The 18,957-nt window shown below is 39.5% G+C and overlaps 1 protein-coding gene across 1 annotated transcript in view; it reads left to right on the top strand.

The window, feature by feature from the left end:
- The first annotated feature begins 10,644 nt into the window (after positions 1–10,644).
- The window catches only part of MYO3A (myosin IIIA), a 174,886-nt gene continuing 166,573 nt past the window's right edge, over positions 10,645–18,957 (top strand). Inside the window, exons 1-2 of the mRNA XM_058669751.1 lie at positions 10,645–10,812; positions 14,866–15,000. Of these exons, the coding sequence (XP_058525734.1) occupies positions 10,645–10,812; positions 14,866–15,000 (303 nt within the window). The remainder of the gene's footprint in view (positions 10,813–14,865; positions 15,001–18,957) is intronic.

Genomic DNA, 18,957 nt, shown 5'->3' with positions numbered 1-18,957 from the left:
TCAATTGACTGGGATGATACTCTGCTGGCTCTGTCTTCAGACCAGAGAGGGTATACCTAAGAAGCCATTGAACTTGACTAGACAATAAGATGCTGGACTCTATGTTTGGTATATGCTTGCAATGGGGGAATCTCAACTGAACTTGAACTGTGGTTATGCAACAAGGTGGAGGAATCCACCATGGTGGGAGGGTTTGGGGAGGGGTGGGGAGAATCCCAGTACCTATGAAACTGTGTCACATAATACAATGTAATTAATGAATTTAAAATAAAATAAAAAAAAAAAAGTGTTTTGTTTGAGAACAGCAGGGTTGCTCCAGGCTAAAGCCAGAAATGCCAGGAACTAGGTCCAAATCTCCCACATGGGAGGCCAGGACCCTGCCACTTGAGCCAGCGCCTGCTGCTTTCCAGGGCCTGCATTGGCAGGTGGGAGCCGTTAACGTCGCTCCTGGAGGCTGTTTCTGGGAATGTACAAAGACCCACCCAAACCTGGTCTAGACTAGCAGACCCAGGTTCCTATATGATGCCTCATAGTCCTTACCTGGAACTTCGGCTTGTTCAGCAGGAGGTTACCCTGACTTGGTCCCTGTGGGATGGGAGAATAAAGGAGCAATCTCATTGGCTGCCCCTTCCCCTCTCTGGCTTTGGCGGATGGGATGCTTTGGGGAGGAGTTACCAGGAAGAATGGAAGCTCTGGGACCTCCAAGGAGCCCCCGTGCCACCCTTAGCCGCAGAGCCCAAGGCAGGAGGAGCCTCGCCTCCCGCTCCATGCCCCGCGCTGGGTGCCCTGCGCCCCTCCCCGGTCGGGCCACGCCTCCTCCGGCCGCGCGGCTGCGGGCACCCCGGGCGCCTCCGGAGGACAGTGAGGAGGTGCCCAGGTTCCTGCCCAGGTAGGAGGGTCGGAGCGGCGGCTGGAAGCCCGGTGCTCAGGGGCAGGCGGAGCGGGACCTGCGGAGCACAGTGTGGGGAAGAGGGGTGGTTCCAGGAAGCCCAAGAGGATCCCTGGAGGAGTTTTCCTTTCACAAATAGAAATAAGTTGTAGGCAGAGAAAAGCCGCCAGAAAGAGTGGTTGGAACCCGCTCAACCTTATCTGTCCCTTGTTAGGATCGGCATTGGCCCCGCGTCTTAAAAACCTGTTGGAAAGACAAAAGGATGGTGGAGAGGGGCTGGTGTAAACTCAGAGGATCTTCTTGGATTTGTATGTCTACTGTTTCCAGGGTGGATTACCTGGTGGCAGTGGCAGGTGCCTTGAAAAGCTTAGCCTCACAAGCCGTCCCAAAGCTGGGGAGATGTTGAAGGAAGTACCTGGAAAGGATGGGGTTGTATGTTACCCATCAGGTGTGTGCAATTGCTGTGCAGGTTGGCTGCTGACTTCCGGCCCATGATGCGTTGGTTTGGATACTGGTGTTTGTGGGGTGCCAGGCCCACGTTGGCAGCTGCAGCCTGGTCCCGCGTTCTGGGTCTTGGTGTGGGAAATCATGAGAAAGCCTTCTTTTCAAGCTTTGCTGAAGGTGGGTGATAAAGTTGACAAGTTAGCTGGATGCGCCAGGACCCACTGCCTAGCTTTGACAGATAAATGAGGGTGCATGTTATCCATGCTGAATTGATTTTGATTACCTTATGAAAGATTATTGTTTTCAAATGGGGAAATTGAGTGATATATATGCTTTTAAAGATAACTTGCTCCTTAAAAATACCTTGATATGAGTCTAGCATGTGAAAAATTACACTCATTTGTCTTAATCCCTTTATGTTATTATTGTCTGGGACCAAAAAAAATGCAATATAAAAGATTCAGTTTGGTGATCTTTAATGATAGCTTAGTATTTCTTTTTATGAGTGGAAATTTTGGTCATATCAGGCAGTGGTATCCCATCATTCACTTCTTCTCAGTCCTGCCTTTTGGTCTAATTTTTTTTGTGTGTGTATGCGTTTCTATTTGGAAAATGGCTTTGTTTGTCCACTCCAAAATATTCGAAGATGTGTTAATTGCCATAGAGGGTTTCAGTTAACTAGCCTGGGGAATATTATAGGATTCTGTTGTGTACATTTTGTCAATTCTTGATGAAAGGTATTTGTCATTCTGGTAATTTCTTCAATTTCATTAGGAACATTTATCTTTTTTTCGAATTAAACTATCATTATTATTACTATTATTATTTGATCCCCTGAGGATCGATGACTTGTGAAGATGATCTTCACAACCTCGTTCTCCCTATTTTAGAAAACAAAGTCAGCTCCATCAAAGGGTGAATACAAGACGTCCATTGTACATTCAGATGAAGTCACAGGAAACTGCTTTCTCCCTGGGTATCACTGGTCAGCATCTTCGCCTTGGGAAGCTTCGATGATTTGAACTGAAATTGTCTATCACTGAAGCTTTGATTCTTTTTTTTCCATTTTTATTTATTTTATTTTATTTTTTTATTCATTGATTACATTGTATTATGTGATACAGTTTCGTTGGAACTGGGAATCACCCCACCCCTCCCCCCATGTGGAATATTCCACCTTGTTGCATATCCACTGATCAAGTACAGTTGAGATTCCCTCTTTGCAAGCATAAACTAAACATAGAGTCCAACATCTTATAGTCCAGTCTAGTTCCTCAGTTTCCTGGGGAGACACTGACTGGTCCGAGGGCAGAACCATCAGATTATCAACCCGATCAATTAAAGGCTCCAACATACCCTCAGCAACAATTAACTTCGTTGTGTAACTAATAGTTATAGTACTGAGTAACCAATATATTAAAAACAATAGCTTTGATTCTTGCTATGGACTTTGATCAAATTTATTATACTATTTTCCATAATTATTTTAAAAATTTGTTATTGTTTACTATATTTCTGTAACTAATTTATAAATTACATTTTGTAATGGGTATTTTCTGTATGGGGAAAAACATACTATAAACAGGATTTTTGCCTGCTTTGGAGTTCTTGGATCACTCTTGGGCGGTAGCTCTCTTTAGGCTTAGATTATTCTATAGGAGACACTACATTATCACATAGGAGACATTATTGTTTAATGAGCATTTCCCCCTATTTGTGAAACACTTTGCCTTTGATCCTGAGGGAAGCTTTTATGGATACTTTTGCTGATTCCAGACTAACAGCACCCTGGGTGTACTATGTTACTGTTTTCTGGTAAAAAATCGGTAATCAACCTAATTAGTTTCCTTGCTTATTACCCTTTTCCGTTTGCCTGCCTTTAAGAGCGTCTCATTTTCTGAATTCTTTAGCTTCCTTTTGTACGTAAATGTGGCTTCTTTTATTTATCCTGCTTGATCCTCCAAAAACGGAGTGTTCTCAACTTTCACCAATTGGAAAAATGTGCAATCCTTATCAGTCACTTTCCTCTTCTCTTTTCTTGAATCTCTCCTCTCAAGCTCAGATTATGTGTGTTAGGGCTGTGAGAATTCAGGAAGGAAGTGTGCTGTATACAACTACAGAGCTCCCTATCCACATGAGTGGGGACCAGGGATTGGAGACACTGTCGCCAAAAGACAAGACAAAACAAAGCAATGGTCAGGGCAAACTATGAGAAATTACTGATTTCTCCCTTCCTCATATTATTCAGCCTCCTGCTTGGGGTTTTGATCGGCAAAATCACTCAAGACAAGAAGTTAGGATGCACAAGGAGGTGGGCTGTACAGTTTAAGATGCAAGACCTTCAGGTTCAACATGCTGGGATCTGAGAGCCATTTGGGCTCTATTTCATTCTCCATGTATTCTGACACAGCTATTGTAATTTTCATCATTATGTCCCGAGCATTGCATCCTGGGTAATTTTTTCGGATGGTAAAATATGAATTACATAAAATGTACCTTCTTAAGCATTTTTAAGTGTGAGGGTCAGTAGTGTTACATACAGTCACATCCTTCTCTCTCCAGAACTTGTTTCTCTTCCCAGATCAATCTGACAGCATTTTGTTGAGTGTTCTTTCATTGTTATTCACATTGGCTATTGGATATTGGTCTACAGTTTTTTACAGTGCCTTTGTATGGCTTCGCCGCCAGGATGTTGTTGGCCTCATAGAGTCAGTAGGGAAGTATGCCTCTTCTTAAATGTTTTGAGAATTTTAATGAAGGGTTGGTGTGAATTTTTCTTTAAATAATAGACTGCAGCAGTGATGAAATAGTTCTAAGCTTTTTTTCTTCTTGGTGTCCAGAGGTCTTGTTGATTACTGTTATAATTTTCCTACTGATGATAGGTTCTTTAAGGTTTTCCACTTCTTCATGATTCCATCTTAGGAGGCCTTCTCTTTTTCTGGTAGTAGATCTGCCTGAAGTTTAGTTCTGTTGCTATCTCTTTGAAGAGTCAGCTCTGAGTTTTGTTGATTTGCTCTTTTGTTGCTATTGTTCTCTGTTTTAGTTATGTCTCTTCTCATCTTCATTATTTTTCCCCTCTTGTTACCATTGAGTTCAATTTATTTCTGTTTTCAAAGTTCCTTAGGTGTAAAGTTAGGTCATTAGTTGGATGTCTTTTTTTTCCATTTTAAATATAAGCTTGACAACTACAAATTTCTGCCTTAATATAGCTTTCATGACATCCTGTAATTTTTTCTATTTTGTATTTTCATTTGTCTCAACAAACTATTTACTTTCATTGGTGATTTTTACCATGAATTATTCATTCCTTAATAATATGATATTGTTTAATTTTAGCGTATTTGTGATTTTCCCAGTTTTCCTTTTGCTGTTGATTGTTAGTTTCATCAAAGTTTGACTGGAAAAGATACTTCGTGAGGTTTTTTTTAGTGTTTTAAAACTTAACAAGACTTATTTTGTAGCCTAATAGTGTGTCTATCTTGGAGAATGTTCCTTGTTCCCTTGAGAAAAATTTACATTCTGCCGTTTTTGGGTGGAATGTTTTATGTAGCTCTGTCAGGTCCAATTACTGTTGTTCAAATCCTTTACTTCTGTTCCATACTGTCTTGTTCTCCCATTCAGTATTGAAGCTAGGCTATTGAAGTCTTCTTTTATTATTTGAAGATTGTCTGTTTTTGTATTTACTTCTCTACATGTTTACTTATATATTTTTGGAATACTGATCTGGGATCTTTATAATTGTTGCATCTTCTTTGGTGAATTCAACATTTAATGATTATTATAAGGTGCTTCATTGTCTCAGTTTTTTTTTGCTAAAAGTCTATTTTTTGCCGATATTGATATAGCTGTAATTGATTGCTGTTTGCGTGGAACATCTTTTCCACCTCCTTACTTTCAATATTTTCTTGAACCTAGATCTAACATAGGTCTCTTGTGGCTAACACCTAGTTGGATCAGGACTTTTTAACAAGAGTCATTCTGACAATCACAGGCTTTTGATTGGAGTGTTTAATCCATTTTATGTAAAGTAATGATAAGTGCTACTCACTATTGTTAGGCTGTTTTGTCTTCTGTATATGTTAAACTTTTTTTTCTTGTCATTCTTTTCCTCCAGTCCTACCACCCTTTGTATTTACTGAATTTTTGGTAATGATGCATCTTGATTTTTTTTCTTATTTCCTGTTCATTTTATGGAATCCTGTTCATTTGGCATCCTCACTTTATAATAATTCATTTTAAATTAGTATTGCCTTAGCCTATTTGCATATAAAGACCCTTCTTTCCAGCTGTGCTCCATGCTTTGTAATCAGAGTCACAGATAACATGTTTCTACATTGTGTCCTCATTAACACACTTACAAATGCTTTTATGCATTTGCATTTTATCCTATAGAAGAGAAAAAGAATGCAGTGGGGGCAGCATTGTGGCTTAGTGCGTAAAGCTATTACCTGCAACACGATAGTTTGTGCTCTGGCTCCTCCATTTCCAATCCAGCTTCCCGCTAACGGCCTGGGGAAAGCAGTAGAAGATGGTTTAGAAGTTTAGACCCCTGAACCCACAAGGGAGACTCAAAAGACTCTCCCAGGTCTTGCCTTTGGCCTGGCCCAGTCTTGGCCCTCCCAGTCATCTGGGGCAAACCAAGATGGAAGATCTCGCTCCCTTTGCCTCTCTCTCTCTCTGTTATGTTGACTTATAAAATATATTTTTAAGTTATTGAAAAAAGAATGGAGTTACAATCTGACGTGGAAATATTGATACTGATTTGTCTTTTTGACTGTGTAATGGTTTTTACTGGAGAACTCTGTATTTTTAGAAAGGTTCCAGTTACCAGCATTCTTGCACACCAACCTCAGTGTCCCTTTTAGCATTTCTTCTAGGATGAATGTGGTGAAATAAATATTCTCACTGTCCCGTAGTATCTTCATATTTGAAAGACAGTATGCTTTTCCCTATTCCCTTTTAATATTTTAAATGAATTCCCTCTTGCTGTCAGATGGCTTGCAAGATTTCTGCTGTGAAACCCACAAGTTCCCTGATAGAGAGTACTGTTGTCTGGCGAGTTTCTTCCTTCTGATTACTTTGAAGATTTCTTTATCCTTTGGCAGACTGATGATAATGTGCCTTGGTGTAAGTTTATGGGGTTTAAATATGTCTGATATAGCTATTCACAGTGTTTTCTTGTTTTATATTCTGTGAAATTTTTAAAAGTGTTTGAATTTGTTGCTGAAACCATTAGACACATTTCTGTTTTCTGTTTACTCTTTTTCATTCATTCTGCTTAATATTCCATAAACATGAATCACCAACTTGGTTTCAGGCATCATTTTATTATGTTTGGGATAGATTATTGAATAAACTATACAGAAATTTCAGCCATCAAGAAGCTTCAATTTTAGAAGTGGAGAAAATAAATGAGACATAATAAACAGGATGTTAAGTAGTGTGGAAAGAGCTTATAGGTGCTTTAGAGTACGTCAGGATTAAGAGAATCAGGTATTAGAGAAAGGATGGGGGTGGGCTAAGATTTTAAATAGGATAATCTTAATATGTATAACAAAATATTAATGAAGAAAAATAAGTAAATAGAAAAATTTAAGACAATATGATATCATCCTTAAAGATTTCATAGAATTTAATTGTGAAAAAAATCAGAAACCTAAATTTTTTGAAAAATTTTTAAAAGATTTGTTTAAAAAGTAGAGTGGCAGAAATGGGGCGAGATCTCCCATCTGCTGGTTCACTCCCCAAGTGCCCCCAACAGAAGAATTGCATTAGGGAAACTCTATCCAGGTCTCCCACATGGCTGGCAAAAACGTGTGCCATTACCTGCTGCCTTTCAGGGAGCACATTGGGAAGAAGCTGGAGTTGGAAGCAGAGCCAGCACTCAGAGGCACATGGGGTGTGGGTGCACAAAACAGCATCTTAACCCCTGCACCAAGTGTCTGCAATTCTTCTTTAGGAATGAATAAACTTAAAATGACCTTTAGAAGGTCAAAGACTTCCTTGTAGCCTAATTCTAGGAATCCCTTACTGCATGATCTTAAAATGTCATTGTAAGTGGATTTATTTTATCTACCATTTGGGAGTAGTGTTTGCTTTGTCTCAACAGGATTTGATGAGATCCTCTTTCCAAAATAACTGTGGTTGTTGTTTTATAAGGAGCAGTACGCTGCTCCAAACTTTGATTGACACAGAAATTAAGCACATTGTAGAGAAGCCCCAACGCCTTTGAATGCTACAGTTTTCTGTTCTGTTATTGGAAGGTGCCTCCTCCCACGGTTAGGGAGCCTGTTCCCATAGTTTATTCCCTGCCCCTTCTCCTGAGTGCTTCAGAATTAATTCCTCTTCACTCAATTGGACTATAGCCCTATTTCTGTTCTCTATCAGTTGTCATAAAACGAGGCAATTACTTATTGATTAACACAGCTATAGGTTTCTATTACCTTTGTATCCCCAGACCTCAGCTCAATATATATCTCACATTTGGAGGTCCGCTATGTTTTTAAGGAATTCTTATGTTCGCATGTTGAAGAGCCAACAGTGCATTCCTCACAGTTAACACGTTAGAAATGTGAGCGTGCTCAGCAACATTGTGGTTTGGAAGGCAGTATTCCACATAATGAGTCCTTTTCCTGGCTGAAAAGTCCTACTTTAGACATTTAACAAGACGTAATTTGTCTTTTGCTCTAACACTTATTTTTTATAAACGGCATCAATGCTGATTTGCATGACTCAAGTAGGTAAATGTAAGAGGTAGTTATGTTGTCACTGATTATGAAATCATTTGAGGAGATAATTATTACTGATTACCTCTTTGCATGTTGGATCAAAGGTACAAATTTTATAAAGATCAAGTGTTCAAAAACAGTTTGCAAGTGTGTTTTATGGAGTCATAAAATCTTTGTTACATTCATACATGTTTACTAGATGGTGTGCCTTTAAATTGAATTAATCAGAATGTAATGATTTTTTTTCCCAAAAAAAGGCATTAATTATGTTATTTGAAAAGCAGAGCATGTTAGGAAAGTAGGTAAGGAGAGAATAAGAGAGTAGAAATTTAAAACCTTCTTTTTCCTGGCTGGCTGCTCAAAAGATGCCAATAGCTAGACCTGGACTAGGTCAAAGATGGGAACCTGGAACCGTGAGTGAGTCTCCCATGTAGGGAATAGGCAACTGGACTTGAAGTGGAGCAGCCAGGACTCAAATGGGCACTCATATGGGATGTCAGGGTCCTAAGTGGCAGCTCAACGTTGTGTAGTACAATACTAGCTCCCAGAATATTTTTATTTGCCAGGGCTTTTCGTATCTTCACCAATTCTCTTTAATCATTCTTTCTACCTTCCCTTAAGATAATTTTATTTGAAAAAAAAACACATTTGTTTGCTCCACAGCTATGCACATAACATCAGTTATTTGGCAGAGGCACATAGGTAAGCCTTGTTAGGTTTGAAAGTGATTCAGCTAGATCTGGTATTAGAATTAAGAGATAAACAAACATCTGTCCATTTACTGTATTCTGGGCACTATTCAGAGAATTGTGGATGTAGTTTAATAAGAGGAATTGGGCAGCCAAGATGAAGTCATTGAAGAAAGGTCAATGAGAGAACGAGAGATTACTGTGAAAGGGGAGCATAGGGGACAGGCAGGTGTAATGGGGTGCTTGAAAGAGCTAAGAATCTTCTCACGGAGTAGTTATCCAGGATATAAAGGAAAACCTCTCTGCATCATTGTCTGGTTTCCTCCACCTATATGGGGAGGCATGAAGATGATGGAGAGCCTAACCAGAATTTTTCTTTTTCCCTGCAAAACTGAGCACTGAGGTGTCTGAAATAAGTAAGTCATAGGATCTGGGCTGTGAACAAGAAAAGAATTATGAGGAAGAGACTGAAGAGGGTTGATAAACCTACAGAAAGTGGGGTGTCAGTGCCTTGGCAGTGTGGGTGGGGCTCAGTGTTGTGTGGTCACCCATGTGGATTTCATAGGCTAATCTTGTGAGATACGAATGCATTTATGTTTCATCACATTTGTATTAATATATGTGTAAACATATGAAAATCCATTTTAAAACTTAAAAACAGTGTCATTTTTCAATACAGAATTGAAAAATATGATGCTGCCAAAAATACTGGGATCACTTCTTATTTTTTAATTTTCCTCCCTCTACTTCTTGGGTAATTTATAGAAATAGTTGTATATACAGAGAACAAGGACATTGGAGACCATTAGCTAGAAGTCAAGAAACCTGGAATCTTACGTTATCTGAGGAATCTCTTTTACAAAGCCTGTTGGTGTCTTTGACCATATTTTCTTAGTTAACTGATTTGCTTGTTATTTTAACACTATGGAGGAACACGGTGTGAAGTGATGATATCAGATATATAAATGATACTTGGTATCATTACAAATATAGTAATGCTATCAAATCTTGATATTATTGATTGTGGTATTCAAAAAACACCACTGCATTTACACTGTTGACTGCATTCTTGTATCTGATTGATCAATAATTTTAGCACAGAGCCAGAGATTGGTGTTGAGCATATGAAAGTGGCGGCAAGTACCCCAGAAGGGGGAGTGGTCACATTTGCAGGAAGTAACAGCTAAGCTGAGACCTGGAAGATAAGTGTGTGTTAAACTGTAACCAGAATACCACAGGCAGTGGGAAGAGGGGATGGTTTATATTAAGACCTTCAGGCAAGGACAAAATCACATGATGGACCCACATGGCTGGATCATAGAAACTGACAGAACAAGTGTGAACACACAGGGACAGGTGGCTGGGCAAGGTTCAAGTGTTAAAGAACCTAGTAGGTTGTAGTGAGTAAGAACACGCATTCTAAAAGCAACAGAGAGAGGGCATCAATGATTTTTACTAAAAAAAAAAAAAGCTATGCAAAACATGATCCCTATTTTATTAAGTGTGGGAGTTGCTTGAATGAGGTTGAATTTTTATCATCGTTAAGGTTCATTCAGAAATTCTTTGATTTATTGTCACACTGAAACATGAAGAAGTCAATCAAAATGATATACACATCTCTCATTTTCATCTGAAGGGAATTACAAGCATTTAAGATGGAACTATATAAAACATAAAGCCCTTCTCACAAAGCATTGTGAAGCTCCTGTTCATCTTTTTGCCAAGAATAAATGACAATTGTCTGTGACCCTGGCCAGCGTCCCATCACTATTGTCTCTGTCCTGACTGTAAAATATGAGCAAATTCTCTGCAACATTCTGTGTGCCATGTAGTATGTCACAGCCAAATGCAAAGGAAACTCTACTTTTTCTCTCCAGTGATATAAACCTTGAAGATGTTTCCACTAACTGGGAAGACAATCATTTTTGATAACTTTCCTGATCCTTCTGACACCTGGGAAATTACTGAGACCATTGGAAAAGGCACTTATGGGAAAGTTTTCAAAGTCTTGAATAAGGAAAATGGTCAAAAAGCAGCTGTCAAAATTCTGGATCCAGTTCATGTAAGTCACAAATTCCTGCCCAGTAACTTAATGTCTGTAAGTATCTCAACTTGATTTATTCATCAAAATGCCATTCTAAAACCAGTTAAAATCAGATAAAAATATTTCAAAGACTACTGATTTTTAATTTTTCTAAGTTTATACAATTATTGCATATTCATTAAGGCACAATACTTGAATAAATCCACATACACATAAGTAAATGCATGTCTTGACAATTCAAGTATTGATTCAAGATTTCTTTACACTTTTTAAAGTCTTGTATTAGTTTGCCCGCAAATATGGTGTTTCATCAAGCTTTGCTATAAATCTTTGCCAAAAAAGTTGTCAAGAGTGATATACTACTGTAGTTTTAATGATCGGTGACTTTTTATTTAAAGAGACATATATATATATATATATATATATATGTTTTCATTTGAAAGGCAGATTTAGAAAGGAGGAGTAGAAAGATCTGTGGCTGGTTACTCCCCAAATGGCCATGACAGCAGAGCTGAACTAAGATTTGTGACTTTTAAAATTTACTGTATATAAGTGAAAGGGGCATCTTGGCATTTCATGATTGTTTACAGCTCTTGTCTATATTCCTGTTGGACTATAGTATGCTTACTTTTTATTTATTGAATTCTGTATTTAATATAGTATTAAGACTTTGACTATAAAATGAATTTAAGGAACATTATCTCAAAAAATAAAAGTTAGAAAAGTCTTACACACACACACACACACACACACACAAACCGTAACCCATAGGTCTAGAATAATCTAAAATGTCATCCTCACCTGACATCATTTTCTCCCTGTATTTGTTTAGGCTTCCGCTGAACCTCTTAAGCCCACCTAAAGAGCATTTTTTTAAATTCAGGTTTGGGTTTTTTTGGTTTTGTTTTGTTTTGTTTTGTTTTGTTTTGTTTTGTTTTGTTTTGTTTTGTTTACAGAAGGGAATTGACATTCAGCTTTGCTTCAAAGTTTCCAGAGCAGAAATGATGTGGACTCACAACTAGGAGGGGGTTTTCCCTTGTGAAGAATTAGATTTTGTGCCCAGTTCTGTTGAGCTAAGCTTATGCAGGGCCCCCAGGAGGGTTCACTTTTGCTTTGCGGGTAGGTGGTATGAGAAGAGGAACTGTCAGGTCTTTTCCCTGAGGAGACAATTGAGAATGTTTTCTGGGAATAAGAGCCCACCACGAGGGATAGCCCCAGATTCCCCATCTCTCTCTTATTCCATGGCCGAACCAGAAGAAGTTCAATCCTCACGCATTCCCCAGGGTCCCCAGTGATGAGGCAGATGAACGGCTGCCAGGAGGACACCAGAGTCCCAGGTGCTCGTCACGGCGTGAGCACTGGCAAGCTGCAGGATCCTGGAAGATGCCTCTGGGCCACTTTGTTCCTTGTAGGATTGCCTTGTATTTTTTTTTTTTTTTTTTTTTTTTTTTTTTACAGTTTGAAAGGGAGAGAAAAAAGTCAGTGAGATAGAGACATAGCTTCCGTCTACTGCTGCAATCCCCCAGGTGCCCACAAGAACTGAGGCTGAATGAGGCTGAAACCAGGCTGAAGCCAGGAGAAAAGAAGTCAGCGTCTCACATGTGGGTAGCACGGACCCGATGACAAGGGCCAACACTGCTGCCTCCCCAGGTCTGCATTCGTGAGAAAGTAGAATCAGAAGCAGGCAGGTCCATATGGGATGTGGGCAACCCAGGTAGCATTTCAGCCCTGGCAAAAGAGGCACAAGTTACTGTACCCCTTCCTTCCTTCTAATCTTGCTGTTAGGGACTGTGGCTCTTGGCAGCAAGAAAAGAGATTTCTAATCCTTGTCTGCCCCATCATGAGTGTATTGTTTCCACTCTGCATTCTTGATGGAGGAAAGATGTGATTATAACCCACATAGTCCTCATTTGCTCATCATTTACTCACATAAGGTATACTTGTATACGTAAATAACTGTCTTGTCCTGTTACTGTAAAGAAATAGAGTTAATAACAATAGCATAGGGGAGGACCTTTATTCTACCAACAATCATTTTGAAATTTATAACATCCTTTACAGGTCATACAAAATCATCGGCTTAAAAATAAGCCTTCTCTCAATTGGAATTTGAGTTCCATTTGCAGTTGTCTTGGCAGGGCCAGACCAAATGATTTTGTGGCCCTTACATGGTCCATGATCCAAACACTCCCATCCTCTGTTCTAGTTCTTCATTTATTCTTTTTTATTTTATTCTTGTCATACCACATATATGTCTAAGAATTATTTACTCACTCTCCATTCATCATGTCACAAATGATATAAAAAGAGTTATAACCCAGAAATTACAATCTTAAATAAATGTAAATGTATCCAGGCATTTTTACAAAGATTGGCTTTTTTGTTATTGCTGTTCAGGGTGACACTCCCTAATATGCACTAGTAAGTTTCTGTCCCATAAAGGGATTAAATGAGCAAAATAGTAGACTTGGATTTTAAATATAGAGTTCACACTAATCATCTCTGATTCTAAGTTATCTAAGGTTATTTGAAAGACAGATTTTACAGAGAGAGGGACAGAGAGATTTTCCTTCCAATGGTTCACTCCTCAAATTGGTGCAACAGCTGGAGCTGAGCTCATGTGAAGCCAGGAGCAAGTTGGGTGCAGGTGCCCAAGGACTCCTCTTCCTCCCCAGGCCATAAACAAGGAGCTGGATCAGAAGTGGAGCAGATGGGAAATAAAGTGAGAAAGGATTAACATGCTATCCCACCACACTGGCCCTTGACCTTGTTCTTTAATATGTAAAGCTCAGTTTTACATTATGCTCTATTTCTGTGATTCCATGGAACAACATAGACTGTAATAGCAATATTTGTAAGGCTTCCTGCTTTTTATTACTCTCTGAGTTTTTCATCTATTTATGCATATACATATACATATTCACATTCATATACATATATTATTTTCTAGAAGTGTAGCTATGGGGTCAACTTGCACTTTTACTGATAAAGTGGCAGCCTGCTGTACCTCTGGTGATTTAATTCTCTCTTTCTCTCTCTTTTCTTGATTTATTTTTACTGGAGAGTAAGATATACAGAGAGGAGGAGAGACAGAGAGGAAAATCTGTCCAATGAATCACCCCCCAAGTGGCAGCAATGGCTGGAGCCTCTTTCGGCTCTCCCACCAGATGCAGGGTCCCAAGGCTTTGGGCTGTCCTCAAATGTCATCCCAGGCCACAAACAGGGAGCTAGATGAGAAACGGGGCCCGTATGGGATCCTGGAGCATGCAAGGTGAGGACTTTAGCCGCTAAGCTTTCGTGCCGGACCCATAACAGATGTGTTGTTTTATTTTGTTTTGTTGTTTTATTTTGTTTTGTTTTTACATGACTCCCAAGGGTACTGTATTCTACAGAAACAAAATGAACCAAATTATAGTCCTGAATATTTTTGTTTCAAATCTGTGTCTTTGCTGCTATGTTAAAGCTAGTAACTAATTGCATCCACAGTATGCTTTTTTATGCCTTCTTTTTTTGATTTCAGTGAAACTAAGATCAATGTTTATGATGTAGTAGATAAACCTGCCACTTGTAACACTGTCTTCCTAGACGGGCACTCTTTCAAGTCCCAGCTGCTGCAGTTCCTGCTCAGCTTTCTGCTAATGCCCTGGGAATATCAGAGGAACATGGTCCAAGTGCCTGGGCTCAGGTAGCCATATGGAGACCTGGAAGAAACTCCTGGCTCCAGGCTTTGGCCTGGCCCAGCCCCGGCTGTAGTGACCATCTGCAGAGTGAATCAGCATGTGGTTCTCTCTATTTTCTACCTCTCTTCTCTGTAATTCTCACGTTCAAGTAAAATGAATAAAATCTTTTTTTAAAAAATTCAATAATTGGCATAACCTAAGATGTATCATATTAGCATGGAAATCATAATCTCACCCCTTAAACAATGTAAGTGAGTAATTTCAGTAGATTCCTAAGCACAATAAAAACTGTCAGGCTGCCGCTTTGACAGAATTCGTTTCTGTCGCAGGAAATCACTGCCATTCTTCCTAATTTGCCCTATTTCTCTTTTTGTGACTTTTGGGAAACCAGGATATCGACGAAGAGATTGAAGCAGAATATAACATCTTGAAAGCACTTTCTGATCATCCCAATGTGGTTAAATTCTACGGGATTTACTTTAAGAAGGATAAAGTCAACGGGGATAAACTGTGGCTGGTTCTGGAGGTAAGAGATTCTGCGTCTTTGGTCTAGGTGCAATGCTCACCTGGTGTTTCTGCAACAGGAACCCCAGAGACAGGTCCACCCAGGTCTCCCCTATTCATAATAGCACCACTAACAGTGTTAAGTGCTGCTTCAGGAAAGGAAAAGGTCAGAAAAATTGACCAAGTGAATATTGTTAAATGAAGGTATTTATTGTCCCTGAGTTGAATAAACTTAGTAGAAATGGGGTTAACTGAGTAATTGCTAAGTAAGAGAACGGGGAGTCTGCTTTCACATCTGAATGTGGCTTTTCTTGCATTTGGACAACCCCCCAGATGCAGGTTTCTAGAAGGTGCTCTCCTGAGGCAACAGCCTGTCCGAGCTGAATTTAGTTTTTCTGATTTTCATGGAACATGATTTCTTAAGTGATGTGATCATTCATGGTCATCAATTAGAAATTTTAAAGGTGTTGTTTACCAAACTCAGGGACAGCAAATAGCTGTACTTAACTGGTGGTCACAGCATGGATATATTGTGTTCACTATCATCTTACAAGCTTGCTTATTTTGTGTCTTTCTGGAATGTCCCCTTGCTTTGAGAAGTGGCCCTGTCTTAAGCTGCCGTAACAATTTAATAATAATAATAATAAGGCACAGACTGAGTATTTTGCAAAAAAAAAAAAAATGGAAACTTGAATCTGGAAAGTCCATGTGAAGGTTGCCAGTGGGTTTGGTGTCTGCTGAAGGCTGCTCTCAACCTTGGCCACAGTCTTTGCTGACTGACAGAATGGCAAGAGGCCCTTACGCGGTGGCAAACTTTATGCATTAGAGCCGGATTCCATTCACAAGTGAGGTCTCTTCAGGAGTGCCTTGTGAGTCATAGTTATTTACAGAAGGATCACCTGTTCATGCTAGACTGTTGGCCATTAAATTTTAGCAGGCTCAGGAATTAGGCATACACTCCATCAATTTTATCTTTTGCAATCCTGTTTTCTGATATGATTTTTAAATGATTCTACAAATATTGTATGATCATTGTGAAAAAGATGTGAAACTCTCAAAAACCACTGTACTTTTATTCGTTTTCTATGTTTTTACTCCTGAATTGTTCTGTTTTATACCTAACACGATTTCAGATGAACTTAATCATTTTCTAAAAAAATTAAATACATTTTCTTGGTTAATAAAATATAAGTGATACCATGGGGCTGATTATAGAAAATGATAGAAACACGGATTCAGGGCCAGTATTGTGGCAAAGCAGGAAAAGCCACCCTGATGGGTCGCTGGTTCCTGTCCTGGCTTCTCTAGTTCCCATCCAGCTCCCAGTTAGTGGTCTGGAAAATGCAGGGAAAGATGACCCGAGTGCTTTGGCTTCCGCCACCCACCTCAGAGACCTGGAAGAAGCTCTTGGCTTTGGCTTGTTGGGGCAACTTGGGGAGTGAACCATCAAATAGAAGGCTTTGCTTTCTGTCTCTCCCTCTCTGTGTCTAAATCTGACTTTCAAATAAATACACACATCTTCAAAAAAATAGGGGAGAATGATAATTCAGTGTCGTGGGGCCACTTTCTCCTGATGGGCTCCCATTCTGATGTGCCGTGATAGCTGCACCTGGCAACATGTGGTTGATTGAGTGACCCATGCTCTTCATCTTGGTGGGACTGTCCATCGCCCTTCTGAAACTGTCCACTGCTCAATTCCACTCTGTAGGTTTGCCATGCACCTGAGCACTTTGCTGTCTCTGCTGCTCTCCTGGACGGAATCCTCCATTTCTTGATCCCTTCCCGTTAGGTTTCTGGAGGGAACACACAGCCTCCGCCCTACCTCCTTCCCTGAGTGTGAATGGGAGACCCGGCTCCGTTGTCCTAATCATGGATTTCCGCCCCTTTCCCTCCCAACTGTGTCTGCACCTCCGCTTTCCATGGGCACTCCCTGGGTCATCTGTTCAGGTAACCCCAAAGCAGCCTCTCTGAGAGCTTGAACAGTTTGAGCTGCTCACCAGCCCTCCCTGTGATGAGCTTTCCTTGAAGTCCTTTGTCCACTATTCTCCCCCTTTTCCTGTCCTCTTTTGCGTTGTGGCTTATAATACTTCATTCCATGACCAGCATTTTAGTGGAGATTCAGGAGCAGCAAGAAAAAACAAATGTACATTTCGTCTGCTGCTTTTAATTGCAAAGCTTTTAAAAATGCGGAAAAACATTTTCATGACGTTTTTCATCAGCTAAAGCTCTGTGTGATTACAAACTTGTAATTTTTAAGTAGCCATTCATAGCTCTTAAATTGTGCTTCAAAAATTCTATGCATCTAGTTTGAAGCTGGTTTTGTGCTTTTAGTTCATTATATATTAAAACAAAAATAAACTTTTCTTCATCTAAACCTAATCATCCTGAGTAATAAATATCAATTATGAAATTAAACCATCATGTCTTTCCTTAGTGGAGAATTTTAAAGATTTTACTGTGTGTTTGTGTTTGTTTTTGAAAAGTGGTGTTGAAGAAATTTTTCATGTGGCCTTTTAAAAAATAATTAATTAATTAATTTTATGGTACAGTTTCCATAGGTTCAGGGATCTCCCTTCCCCTCTTTCATACTGATTTTCTCTATATGTTACAATAGTATAGTCCTTCAAAAACAGTTGTAAGTTCATTATTCTGCTATTTAAGTTTTTTCTAAAGATTTATTTATTTATAATTGGGGAGGTAGATAGGAGAGACACAGAGAGAAAAACCTTCCATCCATGGTTCACTTCTCAAAAGGCTGCAACAGCCAGATTTGAGCTAATCCAGGTCTCCCGTGTAGGTGCAATATCCCAAGGCTTTGTGCCATCCTCCACTGGTTTCCCAGACCACAAGCAGGGTGCTAGTTGGGAAGTGAAGCAGCTGGGACATGAACCAATGGCCATATGGGATCCCGGCACTTGCAGGTGGAGTATTAATTCATTGAGCCATCGTGCCAGTCCTTTGGTGGAGTCTTGAATGAAATTATGCATATGCTTCAAAATGTTATCAGTAATGAGTTTTTAGTTTTTCATTCATGTGGAATAATTAGTAGATTAGCATTTAGATGAAGATTTGAAGATTCTAATGTAGGCCTAGTTGGGCAACAAAATAAAGCATAAATCTTTACCCAGAGCTTAAAAATATTGAGTCATCAATTATTGTCTTTTATTCCTGTGAAATTCTTCTGATCACTTCATTAGAATTTTTACTTTTTGGTAATGTATCAGTTGGAGTTAAATGAGCCATGGAAGTGCTGAGCACAACTAAATATATATATTTATCTAATATATACACAGATATAGTATAGTATATTATAGTATAGTATAGTATAGTATGTATTGGAGCAGAAAACAATGATTCTGGAGCATTCAGGACAGGAAGTCAGCACACAGATGCCATGAACACAGGGCGTCTTCACAGCTTCTTTAAGCCTTGTTCTTTTATTTTATTATCAGATGGAAATATTGGGACTGCAAAAAGATGTGGTTTGATGAAATTTCTAAAACTTAATGTATCCGAATTTGTAAAGGGGATTAGGGTGTACAGTTTATTTGCATATGTAAATTGGGCTAATTAAACAGACACGTAAGTGGCTAGCTGCACAATTACCTGATGTCTAAACATGAATAGTGCAGGTGCTGCATTAATGGCACTTGAGGAAAAAGTTGGCTTGTGGCACCAGTACTTTGTCTTACAAAATGACTGCTAATTATACCTTTTATCATAATGAAGTCCAAATAAATTATTTTGCCTGAGGATACTGCAAGAGTAGCCACAGAGGGGTGATGTCACTCAGTGAGTTGTGCTGATAATGCTAGGCTGCCGCCATGAATCCACATAAAGAAAGGGTGTATGGGTGGGGGTGAATGGAGCATTGAGTGACAACCCTCACTGTGAGCCTGGTTCACGGGGGAGGTGCTGGCAGGCTGGACAAACCACGCTTAGGGACTTCCACTGGGGAAAATCATTGTACTTGGATGAG

This window comes from Ochotona princeps, chromosome 10 (genome assembly GCF_030435755.1).
Source record: "Ochotona princeps isolate mOchPri1 chromosome 10, mOchPri1.hap1, whole genome shotgun sequence".
Lineage (NCBI taxonomy): Eukaryota > Metazoa > Chordata > Mammalia > Lagomorpha > Ochotonidae > Ochotona > Ochotona princeps.
This window is presented reverse-complemented; position numbering and strand designations above follow the sequence as displayed.